Source organism: Rutidosis leptorrhynchoides, chromosome 1 (genome assembly GCF_046630445.1).
Source record: "Rutidosis leptorrhynchoides isolate AG116_Rl617_1_P2 chromosome 1, CSIRO_AGI_Rlap_v1, whole genome shotgun sequence".
NCBI lineage: Eukaryota > Viridiplantae > Streptophyta > Magnoliopsida > Asterales > Asteraceae > Rutidosis > Rutidosis leptorrhynchoides.
Genome location: NC_092333.1, coordinates 427,376,222 through 427,393,281, shown reverse-complemented (window position 1 = coordinate 427,393,281; position 17,060 = coordinate 427,376,222). Strand labels below are relative to the sequence as shown.

General features: G+C 35.1%; 3 protein-coding genes across 6 annotated transcripts; 2 read left to right on the top strand and 1 right to left on the bottom strand.

Moving 5' to 3' along the window:
- Positions 1–458: 458 nt before the first annotated feature.
- Positions 459–2,362, top strand: LOC139872447 (uncharacterized). Its single transcript, XM_071860327.1, has 3 exons — positions 459–995; positions 1,294–1,400; positions 1,951–2,362. Exons 1-3 carry the CDS (start codon positions 757–759, stop codon positions 2,121–2,123), a joined length of 519 nt encoding a protein of 172 aa, XP_071716428.1. The 5' UTR covers positions 459–756; the 3' UTR covers positions 2,124–2,362.
- Positions 2,363–4,136: 1,774 nt separating this feature from the next.
- Positions 4,137–14,193, top strand: LOC139872419 (probable starch synthase 4, chloroplastic/amyloplastic). 4 transcript variants are annotated; one of them, XM_071860296.1, is made up of 16 exons: positions 4,137–4,323; positions 6,546–6,750; positions 7,387–7,468; positions 8,384–9,425; positions 9,500–9,551; positions 10,696–10,818; positions 10,906–10,981; positions 11,244–11,428; positions 11,509–11,703; positions 11,795–11,866; positions 11,977–12,186; positions 12,716–12,841; positions 13,019–13,168; positions 13,251–13,312; positions 13,393–13,468; positions 13,642–14,193. In XM_071860296.1, exons 1-16 carry the CDS (start codon positions 4,175–4,177, stop codon positions 13,822–13,824), a joined length of 2,988 nt encoding a protein of 995 aa, XP_071716397.1. In that variant the 5' UTR covers positions 4,137–4,174; the 3' UTR covers positions 13,825–14,193. The 4 variants fall into 4 exon arrangements, with proteins under 4 accessions (XP_071716397.1, XP_071716416.1, XP_071716403.1 ...); XM_071860315.1 differs by lacking the exon at positions 4,137–4,323 and having other exon boundaries at positions 6,655–6,791; positions 7,400–7,468; XM_071860302.1 differs by lacking the exon at positions 4,137–4,323 and having other exon boundaries at positions 6,657–6,791.
- Positions 14,194–14,711: 518 nt separating this feature from the next.
- LOC139872412 (chlorophyll a-b binding protein 16, chloroplastic) lies at positions 14,712–15,607 on the bottom strand. The gene has a single exon (XM_071860286.1). It carries the CDS (start codon positions 15,574–15,576, stop codon positions 14,776–14,778), a length of 801 nt encoding a protein of 266 aa, XP_071716387.1. The 5' UTR covers positions 15,577–15,607; the 3' UTR covers positions 14,712–14,775.
- Between the last annotated feature and the right edge of the window lie 1,453 nt (positions 15,608–17,060).

The window sequence follows — 17,060 nt, the reverse complement described above, 5'->3', positions numbered from 1 at the left end:
CTAACATAAACGCTCTCTTAACCATTAAGCGCTTAAATTTTCCGTAATATTCTACTTAAATCATATACAGAACACTTAACAAACACGTATAATTATTTTTTTATTTATCTAACACGTTGATAAGGTAATTTTACTCAATTGTTATGGTTCATTCAAAATGATTATCGAAAAGCTTATTTTTTATTCAGAACCAAGGTTATTCAGAGACTTGGAATCATTCAGAATATGAACCACTCGGTGTTAAGCCATTCATTTTATCAAACGCAGTCTAAGCCCAACAATCTCTCACTTGAAGTTTGAACAATACTAGAACACCGATCTCCATTTCAACGTTGTCAAAACCCTCTTTTATAATGCCAATCAAATATGGAACACGCAAGCACACTCCAACTACGCGAGCAAACTTTCGATGAAAAGTTCTCTAAAAATCTATTAATATCGGAAATAAACCACCTTAACTGTCCACATTGCTCAAACATCCGCAATCAACTGATTAAAACTCCTTTGGTACCGTCAGCTAAACTTTTTGGATCACGCCTACTTATACACCCGATTTTTTCAAGAAAGAAAGCCATTTGAAAAAGAAAAAAAAGAAAAAAAAATCCAATTTCAATTACTAGCTTTGTTCATCTCGATTTTCTCCACCACCACGAGAAAATCATCTTGTTCGGTCACAGGCACAGATCTCTGAAAACTATTGTGTTTCTATCGCACATGTTTAAAGCATTGAATTTGTTGTAGGTCTGAAAGAGGTGAATGACGAGGTTAATTTCGACCACATTCCGATCACTCAAACCTCATAATTCCCAATTTCGAAAATCTCCGGCTATTTCATCACCAACAAAGTCAAAGTCAAAGTCAATTCCATCACCCTCGGTGGTCTCCTTTGAATCTCAATCACAAAATCTGATTAACAATTGGTCTGTATACCTCATTCTTTCTACCAATCCCCCGATCAAAACTTACGTCGGCGTCACCAACAATTTCTCTCGTCGGTATGTTAATTTTAAATTTGTTTGATTAATTATGTAAGTTAATTATTATATATAGTTTAATTTAAAAAGCTGTACAATTTGGACAAAATCCTATTTTGCATCACATTTAGGTTTCATCAGTTTTGATTTTTGATCATTTCAAAAAAGGAGTAAAAGTTTAATTTTTATTAACAATTAGAAATTTGGATATCTTTTCATTTACCTTTTATGAGTAAAATCGAACATTGCAGTAATTAGAGATTGTAATGTGTGGGATTCATTTCTAATATTATCCATTTTCGCTGACCTTCTATTGCAGTTTAAGACAACATAATGGTGAACTAAAGGGTGGCGCTAAAGCGTCACAGGCTGGCAGGCCATGGATCTGTGCATGTATTATTCAAGGTTTTGAAAATAAAAGTGAAGGTAAGAATGTAGATCTTTATTGACAATTGTATCATCAGTAGTCCAATATGTAGATGAGTGCATATGTCTGATGTGTATGTGTGTGTGTGTGTCTATGATATTGCTTACCACTTTAAACAGACACCCTACCGTGTGAATTTTTTTTTTTTTTTTTTTTTTTAACGGCGATATCGACATTGAATGCTCTCATTTGTCACCCAACACGCGTTAGTATGAAACCCAAATCGCGACAATATTGGCAGTAACATCGAAGGCTAGGAAAAAAAAACCCAGAGACCTTCCCAAATCGCATTGATGTTGGCAGTACCATCAAAGGTTGAAAACTCCATGCTTGGAGTGAGAATCGAACCTAGGTTGGCAGTATCCCAAGTTGGATCCCACCCACATACCACTCAAGTCAAGCTTCGATGGTCTACCGTGTGATTTTGAATTAGCATCATTCAATTATAATGTTTGTTGTCCATATCTTGTTTAGTTTTGTACAAAATATAAAGATACACACGTACTTACATATACATATGTGTAAAATCCATTGTTTATTGTGTTGCAGCATGCAAGTTCGAGTATAGATGGAAATATATATCAAGTAAAATGTCACGTAAAAAGAAATCGGAAGAGGGAGGGCTTCATTTGTTGCAGCATAGAGATGCAGCACTGAAGAAAGTGAAAGATTCAGTCGACTGTAGTCACTTGGAATTTGACTGGAAATTAGCCATCATATGAGCGCTCTTACATCTTAATTTTTTTAGTAATGAATTAGATATTATATTATTTTACAGTGTAGATCTACAATCTTGTTTAGCTTAATAATATGTATAAGTACAACATTTGACAAAAATGATGTAATTGGGAGATTCTGGATAACTTGCTCATTTGATCACCACATTTGATCCGTGACATGCTAACTTGCCCAATTTACAACCTTTTTGTTGGCTTTGTTCATGTTACGGTTTCGTATTCGTATTACCAAATAAGATATTAAATTTAGTCGTAATTACCTCTGTAAACGTATGTGCTACTCTTGAATAGCCATACTTAATTAGTTGATTCAGAATTGCATGTTGATTGATTTAAGTTGTTGGGAACACCATGAATGGATGTCTCGGGTTCCTTAAAATTATAGAGCAACTAAAAATTATATACCTGCTTTTCCTAATTTTGCTAAATGGGATATTAGGTATGCTTGTATCTCTCTGTACATTGTGTAATGCTAAAGGATCCAATTTGGATCGCGTCTTTCAGTTGTTCCTTTTGCCGCTTTGAAGGAAACTTGCAAGTTGGTGGAGATTATAACTTCAAACACCTTCAATTATTTTCGAATATTAAGGTATTCCCTTTCCATGTATTAATCATGTCCACACCTTAAAACTTGTCTTGGGTGTCTTTGGTTTTTCAAGATTGCTCCCCATAAAAAAAGTCTCTCTTTCTGTCCTGAGTCATAAGCGTTCAAATATGAGGATATCGCAATGCATCATCCGACTAACGGGCGGAACTATATGGAGGCAAAAGAGGGCTACCGCCCTCCTAAATATTTGGGTAGTAATGTAAATAGTTCGGTTTTAAGGGTAATGTTTATGTGTGCTATCTTAGTTGCCTCCCTTGACAGCCAATCTCAAGGCTTTATCTATTCATTTTCACCATAGCAACCTACCCTTATAATATCTGTCAGATGCAACTTTTTCAAATTTCATAGTTTCATAGTTCCATATCACCACATCTTATGTCTTGCAATCTACGGAGTAATAAAAACTTTTTAATATAATACTAAAATCATAAATTAGGCTAATAATAATTTTCTTTTATGGTAACTTTTAGTTAATTATCAAGAGTATATACATATGATAATCCATGCATAAATAAATTTATAGTGTTATAATAACGTTGTTTGATCTATATATTCGTATTTCAAATTGTCGATGAGGTTTCTCACAGTGAGTTTACGAAGAGTAATTTTGATGTTAAATGAATTTTAAAATTGACATTGTTTGCGGAATTGCTGCTACTCTAACAAAAGTATTGAAGTTCCGCCACTAATGATTGACATATATAATCAACTGTGTGGTTTACTACGTAATCACAAATCAGTTGTGACTAGAGTAAGATCACATCTGATTAAGACGAATGTGTATTTTTTAATCCAAACACAAATTGATTTTTCTAATATGTATGGTTTAATCCAATAACTCGGATTGATTTTTCTTAACGTATGTATCCACCTTTCAAATTACTATTAACATGCACAAAGTATTGTGTAATATTTGTATAATTTTTTATTTTTTTTAAATGTAACATGAAGTCATGAACAATTAACTTATTTACAATAGGTTGAGAATAATAATAAATTGGAAAGTTGAAGTAATGGACTTGTATTTACGCCATCCTCACGTTCCAGTTAGAACCTTAAATCTTTATGCCTACGTGGCAGTAACCACCCCGCTGGTATTCTTGAGATCCGAGAGGCTTCATTGTAAGATACGTACCAAAAGCAAAACTCTAAACACTGTACGCTCCACATTAATCCCATCATCCTACACCTTCCTTTCTCAACCGTCCGATTAGATCTCTTTACATCATCTATTTATCTTCCCATCTCACAAAACCACCATCATTTCGCTACCGTCCGATCACCAACGTCCCAAAACAATACCTACACCCTCACACACCAGATAATTACTTTCCAAGACCTCTTTAAACCAACTGAAATAGATAAAATCACACTTTCCGTTTTCCGTCGTCTTCTAAAGACAGAGTTCTGGAGAATTTTTTGTGCTTCGATGGCGGTGAAGCTGTCGACGAGCTTTTTATGCCATCAATGGAGCTGTTCCACTGTATATGACTCTAATCATTTCAATCTGAGATTTTACTCTTTGCGTCGTCCTCGATTACTTACGGTGTCTTGCAAAATACGCCAACGTAACTCTAGGTATTCTTATCTTAATCTCAATTTAAGATGCATTTGTAATTTGAGTATATAATTTCTTTAATATTGTCTAATACATGTAATTTACATCATGTTTTAGTGTTTAGACCTTGCATTGTGCTTGATGTGTGTAGCTTAATGAGTAAGATCACACTTCATTTGAGGAATTGAAAATTATCTGATTTAATTGATTTACGTTATAAATGTGCTTAAAAATGTTATTGTCACTAAAAAACTTTGATGAAAGCAGTGAGATTATGGCTTCCATCTAAATCGAAATATTGGATTATCTTAATGAAATAATTTTAGTTGGAACTAGAGATAAATCGGCCCGTGCGATGCGACGGAATCTTTCGGATTGCATATTCATATTTAACGTAGCGTTATGTATTTACTGAATTAAAAACGCGTTGTTGCTGGTGTGTTTGGATATACGTGAGTAGTACCTAGTATACATAATGACGGGCGCTTTTTTGACGCCGGGAAAATTGCGTAAAAAAGGCGGACGGAACCATCGATATGATATAGTTAGTTTGGGTTGTTTATCATACGTGTATGCATATGTACGACAGATAGCCCGAAATGTTTAACCTTTTTTAGAATGTGTCTGTTTCGCGTGTAGTTAGTTGCGCTGCGTTCGTGAAATTATTTCGAGTTAAACGGTGGTGTCGGAGAAATGTAACTCTTGGCGAGCGGGAAGATACGGCACATTAAAAATTTTGGTGGAGTTTGTTCAAGTTTTTTTAATAAAATATTTTATTTACATTTTTTACCCCTAAAGATTTTGCACTTTGAACATAATTTAGAGGGGTGTTTTGTAATTTGTTTTTGTTGTCGTTTCAGACTTATCAAACGACCAAAGTCTGTTTGTCTGTTTGTCTGTTTGTGTTTCAGTATGTATATATATATATATATATATATATATATATATATATATATATATAGAAATAGAAATAGAAATAGAAATAGAAATAAGAACTGTTTCGGAAATTGTTTTTATGATAAAGGAAAATGGCATCATACTATGTTGATCCTAATAACTTAAAAATTAACGGTCCGAAAACAGTTCAGGTAGTGCCTAATTTAATGCAAGGGCATCAATCATAACACAAAAAAGGAATAATTACATCCAATATCCAAATTTGTCAGGGTATCAGCTTTCAAAAGTTATTGGTTATAGTTTTATCTGTGAGTTACTGCTCTAGGTCTTGATTGCTCAATTTAAGACTCAAATTTAGTGGTTTTGTTAGTTTAGCAGAATTGGCTATTAGTTAGACAAGTGATCAGTCAATTATATTATACAACAACAACAACAACAATACCCAATTCCACTGAAGTGGAGTATGGGGGAGGTTAGATGTAAACAGTCCTTTCCTCTACCCTAAAGTAAAAGGGAAGTCATTCCTCCACCTAGGATACCTATCGGTCCCCAGGTAGAGGAAGTCGTCCCTCCCTATTCTGTAGAGCAGAGAGGCTGCTTCCTAGGGACCTCCGACCAGAAAGAACCATGAAAACCGATATGTAAAAAAAAAAAAAAAAAAAAAAAATTGATAAAAAAAAACTTCACCATGAATAAAGTATACTCCAATACGATATTATAGGTAAATAAAGCATATAACAATATAATGTAATATAGCATATAAGTAAAAAATGTGAGTGTCAAATAAGTAATTATAACAAGTCATGTAAGTACAATAAGTATACGTAAACATGTTGGTAAGAAGCATTTAGGTAAAGTATGCAGTATAAAATAGATGGTATACTATGTAGGCATAGACAAATAAGTAAACTATGTTAACATAAAAACATGTGATATGTAAGTACGTATAAATTAAATGTTATATAATGTAATACAAACATGTAACCATATAGAGCAACAAAGCATGTGAAAAAGCTACAATAAGTATAGATATATTATATATACGTAAAGTCCCACGAAAAAAAAAAAAAAAAAAAAAAGATATATGAAGGGCACACAAGCGAGTAGGCAAGAAATATAATATGAATATATAAAATAAAAAAAAACCATATGTAGAACCTAGTGAGGTTTAAAATATTAATCTATGTGAACTTTCCGTTTCTATGTGAATTGCATCTAGGTTCTACATATGGTTTTTTTTTATTTTATATATTCATATTATATTTCTTGCCTACTCGCTTGTGTGCCCTTCATATATCTTTTTTTTTTTTTTTTTTTTTTTTTTAATATGTTCAAATTGTTGCAGCGAACCACAGCCTAGGAGGCCAAATGCTAAGAAACTCGTGCCTGAAAAACTTCCCCAAAATGATAACCTTGTATCAGATGGCAGTAGACACACTGATTCAGAAAATGAGGACGACACCTCAGCCTATTCTGAACATTCTACATCTGGTGATATTGTAGCAATTCAACGTTTTGAAGATGGGAATACAAGCATTACACTGAACCCGGTATGCCTCAAGATTACTCATATATGATGGTTTTAACATAGGTATTGTGTTACTTCTGTTTCCTAGCTATTTTCAGCTTCTCAAAGTGAAACATGATTGTATTGAATTCTTTTAATTGTTTGTGACGTTTACTCACCATTTCCCCCCATCCATATAGCTTGAAGTTAAGTGGAGTATTTTTGTCCAGTATCTCTTTTCTTTGAGTCTCCCTTATTTGGGAAGTTATCTGTAGATCTCTAGATGATCTCTTTTTATTTATGTTTTCAAGTTGTCTGATCAAAACACTGAGTTCTTTAAGTAATCACTGTAACAAAACGGAATATAGTATAATGTCACTCTCATCTCCTCTCAAAATTTTCATTCTCTACCCTGACTTTGGCTTAATGTAGCTATCTTCTACTATGTCATCTTCAAACCTAATTTTTGGTGTTGCTTCGCATTGTATTTTCAGGTATACACTTTGTGTGCCATGATTATAATCCTTATGTATGTACTAATTTCACATCAATTATAAAACTTCCGCAAAACAAAAGCTTATTTTCTTAAATTTTTACGCGTGTTTCTGATGTATTGGATCCGTTTGCCTGAGAAAATAGCGCTACTATTGTTATTTATCTAATTCTGTTATCTTAACAGTCTGTTCGTGCAGATAAAGTGGACAAGCTTTCATCTATTAGTCTTCAAGATGTAATAGGGATGATACGGAATGCAGAAAAAAGTAAATCATTTTCCCTTTGAGTGTAAATTTTATGGCTTAAATGCGTCAAAATGTATCAAACTGTGGTATGACATTCTAAGCCTGTATCAACTATTCGGGCTTCCGTTTTGTCTAATGAACTTTAACGTTATTGCTATTGTATGTAGTTTAATAACGTGACAACTTGTAAGGGTGCCACGCGTCACTTATATAAATGACACGTGATTAAAAGTTACCTAAAATACACACAATAGCAGTAAACAATAAGTTAATACTCCCTCCGTCCCATTTATGTCTCATAGGATCTTTTGCTTGATTCAAGATGAATTTGACTTAATTTATTTAAGAAAGAAATGATTGAGAGTAATAAATGAAGGCAAAATGGCGAGTTTAATGATATTTAATAGTTATTTCTGCAATTAAACAATTCATTTGGGATAGATAGTAAGGTGGACACTTATTTTGGGACGGATGGAGTTCACAATCAGACCTTAGTTTGATAGATTTTTAAAAATTACCCGCTTTATTTGGTAGTGAAATGAGATGTTTTTCCAGTGACTTCATTACAAGCAACACATGTTTTTTTAACGGTGGTTAGGAGTCACTGACGGGGTCTGAACGTGATGTCGGAACCCACCCACCCGATCATTTTCTTGTACGAACCATTACATTCCTACCGCCCCTTAGGAGGACACACCTACGTCGAATCCATACGGACATCGCGTGTGGTAAAACCCCTCGGGCGAGGCTCGGACGCATAGATGTTCGAAACCTCCGAGGCCCATGAAATGGGTGGGTAAACACAGGGGAATTATTTTTGCAACTCATGGGAGTTGAACCCTTGACCTCAAGAGAGGGAAGTCACCAATATGCCAACACCTTGCGGTTAGCAACACATGTAATAATATTTATTTTACACCCTTATTTGTTTTCTAGATATTCATATTTTAAACCAAGCTCGCATCCATGCAATCGAAGATTTAGAGAAAATTGTTAGTGAGAAAGAGGACTTACAAAGGGAAATAAACAATTTAGAGGTGAGACTGGCTGAAACTGATGCACGAATCAGAGTTGCTGCACAAGATAAGATACATGTGGAGCTATTACAACATCATTTAGAGAAACTTCAAACAGAAATGACTAACAAGAATGAAACTCAGGATATTGTTCTCCGGTCTCCTGATCGACAAACCCGTGCTCTAAGCGAGGAGCTAAGTGCGTTAAGGAATGAGAACATGTCCTTGAAAGATGACATAATGACACTTAAGGAGCAACTTAGTGAAATTAAGAGAACAGATGAACGTGTTGAGATATTGGAAAAAGAACGCACAGTTTTAGAGTCTTCACTAAAGGAGTTGGAGTATAAGCTTAATCTTTCCCAGGATGATGTACAACTTTCAACTCTAAGATCGGAATGTGAGACCCTGTGGGATAAGGTAGAACATTTGCAAGGATTACTTGATAAGTCAACTAGTCAAGCAGATCAAGCTCTTTTGGTATTACAACAAAACCAGGAGCTGCGGAAGAAGGTTGAAAAGCTGGAAAAATCTCTTGAAGATGCTAGCGTTTACAAGTTATCATCCGAAAAGTTGCAACAGTATAATGAGCTAATGCAACAGAAAATAAAACTTCTTGATGAAAGACTTGAAAAGTCTGATGCGGAGATACATTCTTATGTACAGATGTATCAAGACTCAGTAACAGAATTTCAAGATACATTAGATAAATTGAAAGAAGAAAGTAAGAAAAAAGTATCAGGAAAACATGTTGATATGCCCTGGGATTTTTGGAGTCGTTTGTTGTTGATGATTGATGCTTGGTTTCTTGAAAAGAAAATTCATGATGACGAGGCTAAATTGCTAAGAGAAATGACATGGAAGAAGGATGTACATATTCATGATGCTTATATCGAATGCAAGGATAAAAGTGAACGTGAAGTTATTGCAGCGTTTCGCAAACTGATATCTTCATCGTCTGGGTACGTATATTAATATGCAGCGATTCATTTTTCGACATGCTACTGTATAAACCAATGTTTTTTGTTCATTGTAGTCCAGGATTACATGTCATTCATATTGCTGCTGAGATGGCACCAGTTGCCAAGGTAAACCTTCTTACTAAATTTCATCTTTGATGTGTTTGTCTTTAGTTTTAAGAAGCTGGAAATTAATGGAAACGTATATCTAATAGCGATACCTAGATTACAACCATCACATATTAATTGTTGTGGCTTTATAGTTTAGTTGGTGTTTAAAATTCCTATCTTAAAAATGGTGGTAAATTGCTATAATATATCAGATAGACTTGTATTAATAGCTGAGATGTCATCCACATTTTCTGGATCACTATCTCTACTTCCATCTGATACGAGGTTGTCGTTTTGAGTAAGTTTTGCGGGTGCAGTTTTTTTTTTCATACTGAAGGAAATCAAAGTTAACCACAAAAGATAAGAACATAAGGATATGACGTATAAGAGATCTGTTAAAGTGAAATTGATCTATATATATTCCATTGACATATTCTTACCATGTCACTGAATGATGAAAATTATTATTATCAATAAAGTTTAGCTGAACGTAATTATAGACCAATATTACGTATCTCAAGCCCCACTACTAGACTAGTTATAGTCAGTTCTAATATATTAATCCTTGGGTACCTATGTGTAAGCCGTAGCTCTATAAATATTGTGCTATTGTAATACCTATCTATTATGGTTGATTATAAATACTCTAATACCAGCAAACCTTATTCTCATATTTTCTCAAAGTTATTAAATTTGAGTGATCACAATGTCTGACAAGGCCTTTGGATGGCCAAAATAGAAAATTGAAATGAGGAAATTTGTAGATTTTTAACAATTGCGGTTGGTTTATTATGCCCAGTTTTTATGAAGAATTGGGTTTCGGATGTCCTGCTTTTGCTTCCAGCTTAGCTCACTGCGGTTAGGTGACCTATATTACCGAGCATAATTTGTTCCATACGTGTTTATCCTCTGTTTCATTCTGTGGATATCTCATTCTTTAGCAACTTCTCTATTATTCGTTTGCTCTGTGCTTTATTTTCTGAGTCAGTCAGCCCACATATACAGTTTTTTTTTGTAACTTTCATTTTTTCTGTATCTAATGCAGTGATCATTGTTTTCATTAGCAACATACCTGGATATATCATTAAAATCAACTTCCATTTTATACTTGGTAACTATTTCAAATCCTGAATGTTGCCTAATCGTTATTTGTATACTCTAGGTTGGTGGTCTAGGGGATGTGTTGTCTGCTCTTAGTAAAGCACTACAGAAGAAAGGGCATCTCGTGGAAATAGTTCTTCCGAAATATGATTGCATGCAGTATGAATGTATTCAAGATTTGAGGGTACGCTTTTTCACTCTTTTTTAAAAAAAAAAATGATAAATAGAAATATTTTTTAAAGATTTCTCATGTGACTTCCTTTTTTTACAGGTCTTGGATTTAATGGTGGAGTCATATTTTGATGGTCAGTTGTTCAAAAATAAAATATGGGTTGGTACTGTTGAAGGTTGGAAGTTTTTTCTTTAAAGATTTATATACGCATTATTATTATTATTTTTTTTTTTTTAAGGCAAACCCACCCACCCACCCACCTAGTACTAACACGAGTATATACACCACGAAATGTCCTAAGCAGGACTCGAACCCTCAACCTCAAGGTTGTAAGGGTGACCTCGATACCGCCAAGCCATTGGCTCTTTGGTATTTATATACGCATTATTGTGTAGGATGACATAGCATCTGATTGTATTTTCATTTTTCATTTTTAGGGCTTCCTGTTTATTTTATCGAGCCTCTTCATCCTGCTAATTTTTTCTGGAGAGGGAAAACCTACGGGGAACATGATGATTTGAAGCGCTTTTCGTTCTTTAGCAGGGCAGCACTTGAGCTGATACATCAAGCTGGAAAAAAACCAGACATCATCCACTGTCATGATTGGCAGACAGCTTTTGTTGTATGTGGATCACGTCTTGTTTTATAGTTTTTCTAGTTCTATCTATAGTTTCAGAATGATGATATTTGCTTGTTACTCAGGCACCCCTCTATTGGGATATATATGCACCCAAAGGACTAAATTCAGCTCGAATATGTTTCACTTGTCATAATTTCGAGTATCAAGGTACTGCACCTGTTGCAGAAATAGCATCTTGTGGTCTTGACATTCACCACCTTAACAGACCAGATAGAATGCAGGACCACTCATCAAATGACAGAATCAATCCTGTTAAGGTTTGCACTGTTTTATTTATCACTTATATTTCAGCGTGAACTTTATCTTGTATATATGTGTACTTATTAGCATGTTAATCTCATATTTTAGGGTGCAATAGTGTTCTCTAACATAGTCACAACAGTATCACCAACCTACGCACAGGAGGTGCGAACGCCACAGGTATCGATGTTTCATTGAATAATGTCATGAAATATGTCTTCCTTCGTATCACATTTTAGTGAAAAAAAAATCTTAAAGAAACGCTAAGCATATTTTCTTTTATTATACAGGGAGGACAAGGGCTTCATGCAACCCTAAATGCTCATGCTCAAAAGTTTGTGGGGATTTTGAATGGAATTGATACTGATTCTTGGAATCCTGCTACTGACAACTATCTTAGATACCAGTATAATGCCAACGATCTTGAAGGGAAAGCTGAGAATAAAAAGGCTTTAAGAAGACATCTTGGGCTTTCAATTGCAGATGGTAGCCGGCCATTGGTAACTCTCTTTTCTTCTTGAATTCCGTGCATGGTTGCAACGGTGGTTGCAGCGGCCGTTGCCGCGGTCGTTGCAGCGGCTTGGTGGCTAGCCCATCCCAACTCGGGCAACGTTCAAAAGTCAGGTCAACGTCGGTCAAAAGTCTGACTTTTATCCTGTCCTTGTTTTAGTGTGAACGAGAATCCCAAGTCAGCCGGTAAAAACACCGACTTTCATGGTATCATTTAAATAAATACACTATAGTTACAGAAAACGTTACAATAACCTATATATTATTTAAACTAACATCACATTGTCTTATATGTAAATCATTTATTATTTATAATATTTATGTTTGAAAAAATTTATATTCAAGATATTTATATTTAGAAGTCAACTTTGGTCAACGTGACCTTTCAAGGTCCTGATCAATTCGTTTCTGTCTCGTCTTTTTCAATGTTGATGCCCGTGTGTACAGCTTTAATTTGTGATCTCTGTTTTTCTATCAGTTCATAGAAATATAGATACATTAATATATATCATCTGACAGGTTGGATGTATAACAAGATTGGTGCCACAGAAGGGTGTGCATCTGATCAGGCACGGGATATATCGGGCATTGGAACTAGGAGGGCAATTTGTATTGCTTGGTTCGAGCCCTGTGCCAAATATTCATGTAAGTTTCTCATCTTATAGTATGACGGGGATCTTGTTTCTTATCTTTCTCACTTTTGTATCTGATTATTTGAATACTACTGCATTCGTATAAGGTTGAAAATCTATATTACTTTTTGTCCCTGCAAGTAAACAAATTTCTAATTGCTACTAATTGTACACCATGATGTTACGATAGAGGGAATTCGAGGAGATTGCAAAGAAATTTGAAACTCATGAGCATGTTCGTCTAATTCTAAAGTATGATGAGGCTCTTTCACACTCGATATATGCGGCATCAGACATGTTCATCATACCATCTATATTTGAGCCGTGTGGCTTAACACAGGTGAACTGCATGTCAATTGTTTTTAATGTACAGTAGCATTTTAACAGTGAATCTTGACAATTTGATTCCTATATAATTTCAGATGATAGCCATGAGATATGGTGCAATCCCCATTGTTAGAAAGACAGGGGGTCTAAATGACAGGTGAGATTGCTAATCCATCTTTGACTTCTAAAAGGTTAAAATTATTGAGATTTGATCCTCTTGAGCTATTTGTTTTGCAGTGTTTTTGACGTTGATGATGATACGATTCCAATCCAGTTAAGAAATGGATTTACATTTGTAACACCAGATGAGCAGGTAAACGGTTTTCTCTTTTTTTTCTTTTTTTATTTAGACATATAATTTCCTCTATAGAAAATACTCTTTCTACTTTATGTGATACATCAACAACATCATTTATAATTTCATTTCCTTTTCGGTTAACTACTTGGGGATTTTGATAAGATTGTTTATTCAAATAAAACACTCAGGGATTCAATGGAGCTTTTGATCGCACATTTAACCACTACAATAATGACATCGAAGGTTGGCAAGAGCTAGTGCAAAAGGTCATGAATATAGACTTCAGTTGGGACACATCAGCATCCCAGTATGAAGAACTTTACCAGCAATCCGTAGCCAAAGCTAGGGCAGCTCGTCGTGCAGCCGGCTAATCCTATTTGCTAGACAGGGTTTTCTCTCAAATTATACACTTTGCGAGTGAACTTGGATCAAAGGGCTTCGTAGACTAAATTGCACTGCAATGTTACATCCGCAACACAAGAGAACAACCATATGGTTGATACCCAAGAAAGAAATTTGAGGCCATGTGTTACTTCTCACAAAATATGAGTTATACAACATGTAGTCTCCCTTTGTCCATATTAGGGATCATAATATTTATTCCATTGTAAATTATGTCCATATGTGGTTTTACATAAAAATATTGGACAAAATGTACACTATGAGGTTTTCCATGGATGTACGTGGGGGAAACATTTTTTCAATAAAATGTACTGATTGTTTTGGACACAAATTGTGCCTCAACTCAATTGTCCTTTTCATTACTTGTGTACGGTGTGTTTTTATAACAGTTATAATGAACTTGCTTCCAAATACTCACATATATGTTTGTTTATCCAATTGTTGATGACAGACACAAACAATGAGGTGAATGATATGATCAGAAGGATCCAAATGCAGTGGAAAATGGGTGGGTCAGGAGATTGAAGCAGTCCAGGCTCAGGTCAATTAATAGTTTAATACCCATTGTCTTTCCAATTTCTATTCAATAATTTAATGATACCTGAATTACAAATTATATCATTTGAACAATTCTCTAATTTGACATGTTTCACTAATTTAATTAGTTATAGGGTTAGTTGTACATTGCTTTTTCAGAGTTTACCATTTGAACTATCGTATATCGCAAAAATTAACAATAAATGTTTGCTTAATGTTCATACTTCACAGGGCTAGTACTGCTACCTAGTCTTTAGTCAAGGTGAATCTTTTTTTGAGTTAAAATTCACAAATAGTAAAAAACAAAACATGCATAAAATGCTCAAAAATGACCATATATTAATTCACATAGCATAAGCATATTACATCACATTTCATTACATTTACTTTCCAGGGACAAAATTTGTAGCATATGACCAAGCGTTGTTGGCAACAGGGTCAGCAAGGTGGTCAGCCAAGTTCTCCAATGGTCCCTTTCCGGTCACAATGGCTTGAACAAAGAACCCAAACATAGAGAACATGGCTAGTCTCCCATTCTTGAGTTCCTTCACCTTCAATTCAGCAAATGCCTCTGGATCATCAGCAAGACCCAATGGGTCAAAGCTACCACCAGGGTAAAGTGGGTCTACAACCTCACCCAAAGGCCCACCAGCAATTCTGTAACCCTCAACCGCACCCATCAAGATCACTTGGGTAGCCCAAATTGCCAAAATGCTTTGAGCATGAACCAAACTTGGGTTTCCCAAGTAGTCAAGCCCACCTTCACTAAAGATTTGGGCTCCAGCCTTGAACCATACGGCCTCACCAAACTTCACACCGTTACGGGCCAAAAGCTCTGGGAAGACACATCCTAGAGCTCCAAGCATGGCCCATCTAGAGTGGATAACCTCGAGCTCACGGTTCTTGGCGAATGTTTCTGGATCAGCTGAAAGCCCAGCAGTGTCCCATCCGTAGTCACCTGGGAATTCACCAGTGAGGTATGATGGGGCCTCACCGGAGAATGGGCCCAAGTACTTAACACGGTCTGGGCCATACCATGGGCTTCCTGAAGGTGCAACTTTTTTAGGTGCAGCAGTTTTCCTCATTGAAACCTTTCCGTTTCCAAGAAGCTCGGAAACGGATGGAGCCGCTTTCACGGCTTGTCCGGCAAAAGGAGATGACAGAGCCATTGTGGAAGAAGCCATTGCTTGAGGTAGGTTAAAAGATGTTTTGATATTTTTGTGTTGTGAAGGTGTGTAAATTTTGTCTGTTTATTTATAGCATGAAATGAGTAATCCTTTGTTATCTTAAAATATTTTTATCTCAACTGTGATTGGTCACATAAGATCCTACTTGTGTTCAATAGAATTAAATGCAAATGTTTTTATTGTGAATGGTTGGCTAATCCCATGTGGCAGCTCTGTGTTCCACAAGTATTTGATATTTTCCTACAATTGACAATAGCCATGGAAATGTAAAATATCATTTTTCTTGTACCCATGTGGCAGCTCTTTTTCTTTCGATCACAAAGCTTGTTCTGTGAATGCCGTTGATTATTCTCATGCAACAAAGACTTGTACCTTGTTCTTTGTATATTGTACATATGTTTGCCATTCTACTATGTATCTTGGTTACCCATGTGTTCTAGACCATCATCCTCTTATGCTTTATAATTTCTAACATTGAAGAGGGTGGTCTCTATTGCTTTGCTTTGCTACCTTTCATTGCATTAGTTGTCTTATATTTCTTCGTTCTCTTTAAGAAATTGAAATTTTCTTTGTATATGAAGCTCAAGGTTTAGTTCCTAACTTGATACAATATTAAAATGTATTTATTCAATCGGAAACTAATTCAGTATAACCGAATTGGATTACATAATTTTCAACGATGCTGCTATATATGAAATTTTTACGTTCTCCAACTGATTGGTTATAATCGTGAATCGATGATGGCAGTATACTGATCTACCGAAAACTTGGGGATGCATGAAGCATATATGATAGCGGAGAATGTGAAAACGAAGGTTTCTCTTGCGAGTAGTGTGTAAATGTTAATGTCTTTTAGATGAAAATTTGATAATCTAAAAGTTTTAAAATAGCTTGCCTGGGATATAAGTAGTTCAATATTTGAATGGAGGGCTCAAATCAAATGCCTTTTAATAAGGTAGTAAAGATATAGATATATTTGATGTATAATATGTATATGTAATATGTATATATATAAAAAAAAATTGCACTAGACAAACATAAAGAACACTCCTGATTTATGCCATACTGAAAATTTATGTATATGGGGAGTACATTCTGTACTAAAAGGTTTAGTTTTAAATGGATTATGGATCATTAATATTTAATTTACTGTTGTTGCTTCTGAATACCATAACATAAAACAATCTTTCAACATTAAATAATTTGGTAACATTGTCTAAAATCAACACATATTATAGCTTTAACTTCATTTAATTTCATTTGGTATCATGTACTATCAGATATAGATGGGCAAAAAAACCGGATCCAGATCCGATCCGGTGACCCGATCCGGAACCGGATCCAAGCAAAACCGGACACAGCAAAAATCGGATCCGGATCCGAGATCCGATCCGGTTCCACCCGGATCCAGTTTTTCAAGAAAACCGGATTTTTTCCGGATATAAACCGGATTTTATCCGATCCGGTTTGGATCCGGATCC